At 32.1% G+C, this 10,254-nt stretch overlaps 1 protein-coding gene across 1 annotated transcript; it reads left to right on the top strand.

Annotated features, from left to right (window-relative positions):
* The first annotated feature begins 3,978 nt into the window (after positions 1–3,978).
* Positions 3,979–7,706, top strand: LOC108331049 (shikimate kinase 1, chloroplastic). The gene is made up of 10 exons (XM_017565665.2): positions 3,979–4,314; positions 4,725–4,783; positions 4,905–4,959; positions 5,031–5,103; positions 5,276–5,363; positions 6,446–6,528; positions 6,627–6,756; positions 6,862–6,940; positions 7,170–7,234; positions 7,362–7,706. Exons 1-10 carry the CDS (start codon positions 4,146–4,148, stop codon positions 7,407–7,409), a joined length of 849 nt encoding a protein of 282 aa, XP_017421154.1. The 5' UTR covers positions 3,979–4,145; the 3' UTR covers positions 7,410–7,706.
* Positions 7,707–10,254: the final 2,548 nt, after the last annotated feature.

The following is a 10,254-nucleotide window of genomic DNA, read 5'->3' as shown; positions in this document are numbered from 1 at the left end:
AAAGTGATATTGTAAGTTTCACCTATGGATTGACTTAAGGTTTGATATTACAGTTAGGTGTTATCCTGATTTAGTTGTGTTAGTGTTTTTAGAGAAATTATGGTGTATATTTCAGTAGATTTTCATCTTTTTTAGGAATACAAACTTCCATTTATATTGATTTTATGATAGTTATTTATGCTTTTGAGCACGTTTGAAGGGATGACTTTGTAGAGGCCTTAGTTGGAAACTTTCAAAGGCTTTGGTTGAAGAGTGATCCAACTTTAGTTGATCATGGTTTCTTGGATTACAGGTGTTCTTTGGAGTTTCAAAGGGAGATGATGTCGATAGTTGCATTTTTATAAGCATATGCAATTCTAAAAATTTTATGTTTTTTGTGAAAGGAAACATTATGTTTATAAGTTGACTAATTTGACTTTTATTTATATATAAGTAGTTTAATATTTTACTCCATGCATTTATATATATATATATATATATATATATATATATATATATATATATATATATATATATATATTTGTTAAATTATGTCTTTCGTCTTCACTTTTTTAAGAAAATCTAAAAATAGCTCCCTTTATTTTTATGCGTCTCAATTTGGTTTCTATTTCGAAAAATTTGATACATGTCGTTTATTTGATACAACGTTAAAGAAGTATCAAATGTTAGTTCATGATTTTCATTTTTTTATTTTTTTTAAATTATCATGTGTCAAGTTGACGTCGTGTCACATGACAATGACAATGTGATGTGAGAGTGACAGTGTCACATGTCATTGTCACATCAAGCCTGATTGCCTTAGTTTGAATTTGGTTCTTAGTGTGAATGCAGGAGCTTAGTTTTAGGGGTTATCCTGAAACTCCAATGGTCTTTCATTCTCAAGTAGAGAGGATTGATCCATGTCGTGAGGAGTAGCAGGAAATCCTAGTCTTGGGTGCTTCCAGTATGGCCCAAGGTGAGTGATAACGGACTAACCACGTTAGTGTGGTAGGGTGAAACCCATTGGCAATGGTTTTGCAAAGCAGTAGAAGCCACCACGAGTGCACGACCCGCCATAGCTCGGCAATCATTCTAAGTCCGGACAGTCAAAGTCAGTGTGGTGTTATGTGTGAAGAGTTTATGTGATGTGAATGAATAGTATGATTGTATGAAGTTAAATAACTTGATGTATGATTAATCTTTGTTTGAACTAGCTTACCCTATTGTGTGCTTGTATTTTGTATGTTCTGATGTTCTTCTTCTACAATGATCATCCTTTGGATGTGAGCAGCGGAAGAAGAGGTTTCTCTGGAGTAAGCTTTGGATGGAGGTGATGATGCTGAGTAGTTGGCTTAGTTTAGTAGACGTTTGTGTATAGTTTTGGAGTATTCTTTAGTATGTATATATAAAGTTTAAATTTATAGTTGTTTTTGGATGACTGTAAAGGTAACACTTTATACTTTAAATGAATAATTGTATTACTTTATCATGCATGTAGCTTCTCTTTAATATAGTTTATACTATATATTTTGGGATGTTACAACTTTACACATTTTTAAAATTTACAATTATTTAAAATATAAATTCAAATAAGAAATTAATATAAAAGTATAATGTAATGAAATATCAATACACATAAAGTTTACAAAAAATATAAATTTTAAAAGAATTGAAAAAGTTGATAAAATTATTTGATTTTATGAAATGTAATTGATAAAAAAATTTAACATATTTGTTAGTTAAAATTAATTTTTAACTTTTTCTATTATAATTATTTTTATTAACAACTTTAAAAAAAATTTAAATAAAATTTAATGTAAAATATAAATTTAAATAAACTTAATTTTGTAAAAAATATTTAATAAAAATATCAATTTTAATATAAATATTTATATAAAAATTAAATTTGATTTTAATGTGAAAAGAGATAAAAATGCTCAATTTAAAAAAATGTAACTAAATTGAAATAAAGTAAAAATAACATTCCAAATTGAGACTAAAAACAAATGTCAGCTTTAACACATGATAATTTTTTGCTTTTAGAAAAAAAATTTAAAAAAATAAACAAAAGATAATAAAAAAATTAAAAAACGAACGAACAAACACGTGATACTTATATTATTAATATAATACTAATATAAAGGACTTGCATCAAATTTTCTAAAATAAGAATGAAATTGAGATACATCAAACTAAATGGATCTATTTGAAATTTTTCTAAAAATTGAAACGAAAGATCTAATTTAACATTTTTTTCGAAATAGATATAGTTATCCTATGTTTGATTAAGTGTATTTTTTTAATCATGGTTTGATGTAGTCCTCCATAATTTATATATTTTTATTTTTTATTTTAGTTATTTTTCATATGATAACAAATGACCAATAATTTTTTTTAAATATTAGTATAAATCAGATGTCAAATTTTATAATAATACCTAAAATGAATTTATTTGGAATAAATAGAAAAATATGAATCTCACGTATAATCTTGGACATGATTTGATAAAGATTAATGTTTAAATAAATATAACTAAATCTTGTACTTTTTCTATCTAGCGTTTATGTTTGAAAATTATATTTTATTAAAATATTTAAATCCTTACTCTTCTATTTGTCCTTTTAATATATTTACTCGCTATATAAATTTTAAACTCTAAATCCTCCTATATAAATAAGGCAAGATATCAAGTCATCAAAGTAAACAAAGTCCCTCTTCTTTGTAAAAAGTATCCTTATAGATGAGAAAATCAATAAACAACTACAAAATTTAAAATATATTAAAATTATATTGAATTGCAAACACACTGTTGTTGTCGAATAACTATATCAAATATATACGGACCATGTATTATCAATGAAATAAGAAGTAAAAGAGAAAAATCAACAACTAAATACATAAGTTTTACACCAAAATTTACTATTCCCTTAATCTCGTTTTTCTATATATTCTTTTGACTCTCTTTAAATTAGTGCCGTCAAAATGGGTTGAAATCCGTGAACTAACCCGGCTCATCACGGGTTTGAACCGAGTTGAGTTAAAAAAAATGTGAAAATTTTGATGCGAGCCAATTTTGACCTGGCTCGCTAAGAACCTGGCTCACCCACCGGGTTGGCTCACCAACCCACATATTTTTTTTTATTGAAATCAAATTAATTGTTTAAATCTTATTTTTTTATTGAAATCAAATTAATTAAATTAATTATTCAAAATGCACAACTTTTACTTCGCAGTAGAGCTTTTCGTGCTGCGTTGAGCTGTTGTCTATCCAAAAGTTTCCCTCTGTTGTATATTTTTGTTAACAGTTATATGTAGTTTCTTGGTCAAACGGTTGTGTATGTCTCATGAAACTAAATTGACAAAATTTCATGCTTGATAGCTTAGAATATATAACAATAGAGTTCTTTTGTTTCATTTTCTTTTATATCAATTGGTTCAATTATTAATATTTCAATTTAATCGATCAAAGTAACATGTTATAAGAATCTCAATTGGATCGGGTCGGGTTACCCGTTTTGACAGTTCTACTTTAAATATATTAGCTATATTTATATAAATTCATTCAATTTTTTATTACTTTAATTTATTAAAATTAAATTTATTTTTATGATTTAAAATTAAATTTATTTTTATGATTTAAAATTAAATTTATTTTTATGATTTAAAATTAAAGTCTCTCCCTTATCTTCAATTCCAACAAAAAAGTTCAGATCTCAGTGACCAAGTTCCAATCCCACCCCAAAAATAAAATAAAAAACTTGAAATTTTAATCGAAACTATTACTTAAATTCAAATAACATATGAATAACCTTGGTTACATCCACCTTTAAAGTGAATAAGCTCATTTATCTGGTAAATATTTATGAAGGTTATAAGAACAAGACGAATTATTACTATGATATCTAATCTGTAATTCATGTGTATTTAATTACCAACCATTGGTTCGAGGTTCACTTACGTATTTTATCACTAATTTTTGTCGTCTTGCTCCAAAATTTGTTTGATCCACTTTGAATCATGGAGACATGAATTTTAAAGTTTGAGTGTGCCATAGTTGCCAATACAAAAAGTGGCTCTTCATTATTCGAGTCGGCCGACACCATTTTTTTACTGTACAATCACTGTCTAGTTTACTCCTGAATTCCACAGTTTCACGCTGAAGCGCCATGGAAGCTAAAGCGGTTCAAGCCTTTCAGTTTTCAACAATGACGCGTTCCACGAAGCCTGAGAGAACAGGGCCAAATGACTCTCTCAGAATGTTTGGTGGATTTAAGAAACAGCTTTTTGTTTCGTCAAAATCTTTGGTGGTTGCATGTTCGCATAACAATATTCCAGGTTGTTGTGGAAACCATTCACACTTTGACTATTTGTACGAATGCCATTTTTTCTTTCTGCCTTTAGCCTTCAAACTTACGTGTATATCTGTTTTGTATGTTATTCGTGCCAGTCACTGTCAAAATAGTATAATGATAATGTCAATTTGTACAAATCAAAATTAATTAATACATTAGTGTTTCAAACGAGGATTGCACTCTTGCTCTTTGATATTTAGTGTGACTGACTACAGAAAGGAATTCTATAATTTGGACTGGTCATTTTGCAAATCAAAATTTGAATTACTTACTACTGATTACATCTCAGCTGATATTTAAGGGAAGGCATGTGTTTGACCTATATCAGGTTTGTAGATGTTATGAACAAGTGTTGCCAGTGCTAACATAAATTTTCAAATTTTACTCCTGTAGCGAGGACATTGGAATCTGAAACATTTCATGCTCCTGTTGATGAAAATTTTATTTTGAAGGTATATAGCACGATACCCTTCGTCACTTTCGATTGATTTGAGGCCTTTTAGTGTACTGATGTTGCAATCTTAAGTGATAGTACATCTGGTCATTATCTGACTCGAATCCGTAAAATTGCAGAGTAAATCACAAGAGATCGAGCCATATTTAAATGGGCGCTGTATATATCTTGTTGGTCAGTCTCTTGCAGAACTATTTGTGCTTAATTACATTGCAAGTACAAAATATTTTGAATTTGAGATGCAGGAATGATGGGATCTGGGAAGACAACTGTGGGGAAGATATTGTCACAAGCGCTTTCTTATGCGTTTTTTGATAGGTTAGCGTGTTAATTGCTCCTCCTTTCTTCTTTTCAAAATGAAAAATACAGTATTGAAGGTAACTGAAGCATAGAACATTTGAATAACAGATTGATGTCATCTGACTTTTGCATAAATTAAATTTCAACTGGACATGTTCTACGATCTCTTTTTTGGCATTTATGAGAACAGTGATGCATTGGTGGAGGAGGAGGTTGATGGAACATCTGTAGCTGATATATTCAAGCACTATGGAGAGACATTTTTTCGTACTAAGGAGGTCAGTTAAAGAACACAATATTTCCAGATTACGTGTTCCTCACTCTTTAGTATATAGAGGACTTTAGTTAAGGTTTTGGAAGTGTTAGGCTTTCCTATTTCTTCTTTCCTATGCAATCCACTCATTTTTCTTCTATCCAAATTTAATCTGTACAGCACGTTCACCTTTATAAAGTAAGTTGCAACAAGGAAATCATAGTTATTCTAAAGTACCAATTAATGAACAGAATAGCTACTTTCAGTTAATTTGATGGAATACCTATCCCAGATACTAACTCCTCTCCTTATATAATACATATTTACACTTGCAAATTTGGAATTTGGAAAATAAAATTAGTTCGGTTTGGTGTTAGAGAAATTAAATATAAACTGTCAGGGGCATGAATCCTGCGTTAAGCCTTTTAAGACAGTGATGTATTGTACTGTATTATTCAAGTAAAGTGATGGAAAGAAAGAATGAGCACTTGATTCTTGGGAGAAGAAACACTTCAAACCTAAGCTTAACCCCCAGAGGAACTCCTCTCATGTAGTATACTGAATGAGTTCTGTTCATCCCTTCCATATCACAATTTCCCCTATTTTACCTCACTCCTCTCCGTGTTTAAGTCACACCCACCTCATCTATCCATGCACCCCTTCTCCTCCCCTTTGTGGCATACCCCTCCAGGCCCTCTAGCAATATGAGTTATCAACCCTAGCCACAAAAGCTTTTAAATGGTGTTGAAGTTGAAACCTAACAACAATCCTATGAGAGACATATGTATTTGCTCTAGTTCTACAGTTAGTTTGATCACTAAGTTCATGATCGTTTCTCTAACAGTTTGATTGATATCAACCTAAAGTTAAATTTTGGTTAATCTGTTAAAAAACTAATGGTTAGGCTCACTGAATATTGTGTTAGCAAAGTGGTTCGCTTACTATCTAATGAATACATGTGGGAACAAATCTCAGATGAATCTCTCAATTACTATTCTTCTGACTCACAAAAAGAACATTTAGGAGTGCTTTGAATTCCTCTGTTTTTCCTCCAGGTTCAACTATCTCATTAACTGTTCATTCTCCTTGCTTATTTAACCGTTATAGACTGAGATATTGCGGAAGCTGTCAATGATGCATAGAAATGTTATTTCTACCGGTGGAGGTGCTGTTGTGAGGCCCATCAATTGGTATAATAATTAACATACCAATTAGCAAAGTTTTACCTGTTATTGTGCATTAACTCTTCTCAATTTAGCTTCACACATGCTTATATATGGATTGCCAGGAAATATATGCACCAAGGAATTAGTGTTTGGTTGGATGTACCTGTAGAGGCATTGGCTCAGAGAATAACAGCCGTAGGAACTGATTCTCGCCCACTTCTAAACTATGAATCGGGAGATGCATACACAAAGGTAAATGATTCCTCTTCCATGACAACGATCTAAGTAGGGTAATAGAATCAACTATTTTTTTCCCACTAAATAATTTAGTGTTTTACATCTGGAATTCACCTGCAGACTTTCATGCGTTTGTCTGCCCTTTTTGAAGAAAGAAGTGAAGCGTATGCAAATGCCAACGCTCGGGTCTCCTTGGAAAGTATGTCTGCAATGGTTATTCCATTTTTCAAAAAAGAAATTAAGATTAGTGATTCTTTCCAGAATCCTTGTGAATACAACATGGAAAGGAAATGCTATTTATAAACTCTTTTGACTTCTGCAACTAAACTTTTTTGGTCTTGAGTTCTGGGTAGTTAGTCTTTAAAGATTGTCAAATGCTAAAGCATGGAAATTCATATTGCTTTATTAAGTTATGTTCTTTTGTACAGATATGGTAGCAAAACTGGGTCAAAGAGATGTGTCAGATTTATCTCCAACTGCTATTGCAATGGAGGTCTTCCACTTCTGTTCCGTCTTCTGAACTTCATTTTAGTTTGCTCGGGCTAACTAACATTTCCCAGAGCAAAAATTGTTTCTACATTTTGCATCATTGATACTTATTGTGCCTATGTATTTCTCAGGCGCTAGAACAAATCAAAGACTTTCTTATGAGTGAAGATGGTTGTTAAGCACGTTCTGGCAGAATCTTCAAAACAAGCATGTTTTGGTAATGCATAATTCTCTCCCCAAATTAAAATGGATATGAGAATGGCAGTGTGGTGTATCCTTTTGTTTGGGAAAATAATTATGCATGCAGATATTCAGTGTTTATGCGTAATTTGTGTAAGCGTAATTTGACGGCATGCAGTGTTTGTAGTAATGTGAATTGGAAAAATCAGTGTGCATGCTTTATTCGCTGAGTTTGCAAGACAAGGGGTGCTGGCTCAAATCCAGCGTAATAAACAAAACTTTAATGATTGACTTCATGTTTGGTCAAACGTTTGAACTCTATTCACATATTGGACGTGAAAAAGTCGTGTTCATAATCTACATTTGATTAGATTTGACAGGAAACCAAACACTAATTTTTTTAGACTTGATTTTGAATCTTACTGAAATTCGGTCTAATTTTTTTTTGAAGCGAGTCTTTATGTATTTAAGATAATGTAGTATTCGTGTTTTAATATTTTTATTATTATCTTACAATTTTTTTTCTGTTATTTTAACGTAACTTCATTAATTAATTGTTTTTACTTTAAATTGGACGAAGTCTAGTTTGAACTACTTTTGTAAGTAGAATACGCTATGCACTACTTTTATTTATTATTAGATTATTATAATTCACATGTTATCTCACGACTTTTTTTTAGTTGTCTCAACTAATACTTCACTTAACATTGACTAAACTCCCCCTAAATTGATGGAATGGAATCTTTATATTTGTTTTTGTTTTAAATGGATATATTGTATATTATAAATTGATTAACATGCGAGTTACATTCTAGTTTGTTTATGTTAATCTTCGGTTATTTATGAGAAAAGAAAGACCCAAAAGGTATGAAACATTGTTCTAATGAATTTTATCTCTCTTCTCTATGTGTCACAAATAATGTTTAGATCATTCATGTGAATTTATTCCTTGAATGTAAGTATTGGTGTAGCTCGAGGTTGAATGTTGAACATTTTAATCAAGAGAGTCATTAGACAGCATAGTCTCATCCATTGGTTGGAACTTGAACCAATGTTGTAAGTAGTTAACCACATTTGTGTTTACTTAATTCTTGCTTCAAGTTCATTGATTCCTCAGTGAGTGTGTATGATAAAATAAAGGTGAGGGAAAACTTGCAAATAAATCTTTTGTTAAAAGTATCGTAATAGAGTTATTTTATAGAGGTGATATATGCTTGAATGTAAAGAGAAAAAACAAGCAACATAATGTATTAAAGACATCTTTATCAATATAAAAAAAAAAAGGAGAGAATATCAATATCAATCATAATATAATACAATTAATAAAACTAATAGAACGGAAAGGAGACATCAAGGATATTTCCATCACTCTCTCTTAAGATGAGTATGAAGATTATGAAGCCTAACTTTGAAGTAGTAGTTTGGAAGGCAGTGGATGAAGGGATGGCTTGTAAAAGGAACATGAAAGAGATGTATTAGACCATTAATAACTTTTGTTTGATAATGTGACAATCAATCTGTAACATCCCAATTATATACGTCATGCATATATAATAAAGACTCATCATGCATAATATAGGAAAGCAGTCAAGAGTTAATTAAGGATTACAGTCATCCTCAGAATAGTGCGGAATTGACAACTAGAGTATTAGAATTTCTCCATGGAAATTACGGAGAATTTAAAACTTAAGATACACAAAATGTTCCTTCAAATAAAACGAGTTCACGAAATAAAAACTAGCAAATCTAAGCTGCAGCACTGCCATCTCCATCAAGAGCTGCTTCCAAGGTATCCTCCCCGTCACCTGCTCCCATCCAAGTGGATGATCATCGCCAAAGAAACATACACAAGCGATACAAACAAGCAAGGGTGAGCTAGATATAAAAAGCATGTTATATAATCTCAGACATCCAAAAGTCATCCAAACATGGTAAACTGACATCACAAGACTTGTTACTTTATACCCCGACTTGTTGCTTTATAGACCGACTCGTCCGGACTAGAATGATTACCGAGCTATGGCAGGTCTTGCACTCGTGGTGGCTTTATGAAACTTGGGCACTACCGCCCTGGCACTACCGCCTGGTGAAACTTGAGCACTACCGCCCGGTGGAACTTTGGGCACTACCGCCCGGCCACAGTCACGAGGTTAATTCGTTATCACTCACCTTGGATCATATGGAAGCACCCAAGACTAGGACCTCCTGCTACTCCTCACCACATGGTTCAATCCTCTCTACATGAGAAGAAAGACCATTGGAGTTTCAGGATGACCCCCAAAACTGAGCTACCATGTAATCATTCTATACAACCCCAAAACACCACCATATATCCTCTCCTTGAGGATCATGGAATTACGTCCATGAATCATACTGTTACTTTGAACCTTAACCCAAGTCATGAATAATTAGAAACTACCATATTACCATAGTAAATCCAACATATCTCATCCATTCACATAAATCACATCACAGTATATATATTCCAAACATTTTGCACATAATTCAATCCAACCCAGAACAAGAGTAAACTGAACTTAGAACCCATCACTATTGGTCGAGCACTATTTGGCCGAACACTATTCACCACACACTAGTCACCGAACGCCATTTGGACGAACGCCACTATGCTAATTGGACGGACGCTAATAAGATCCTACGATATCAAGCCAAACGCTATTTCACTGAACATCATATGGACCGAACACTCTTAGAACGAACGCTGTGAGATCTATCCCCACTAGGCCGAACGCCCAAAACCGAACACCATATTTGGTTTAACACTACTGAGTCGAACGCTAAGATCAATTCCCTAGGCCGAACGTTAAACAATTGAACACCATA

Source organism: Vigna angularis, chromosome 4, assembly GCF_016808095.1.
Source record: "Vigna angularis cultivar LongXiaoDou No.4 chromosome 4, ASM1680809v1, whole genome shotgun sequence".
In the NCBI taxonomy this organism is placed as follows: domain Eukaryota; kingdom Viridiplantae; phylum Streptophyta; class Magnoliopsida; order Fabales; family Fabaceae; genus Vigna; species Vigna angularis.
Note: the sequence above shows the minus strand (reverse complement) of the source record. Positions and strands in the feature narration are given on the sequence as shown.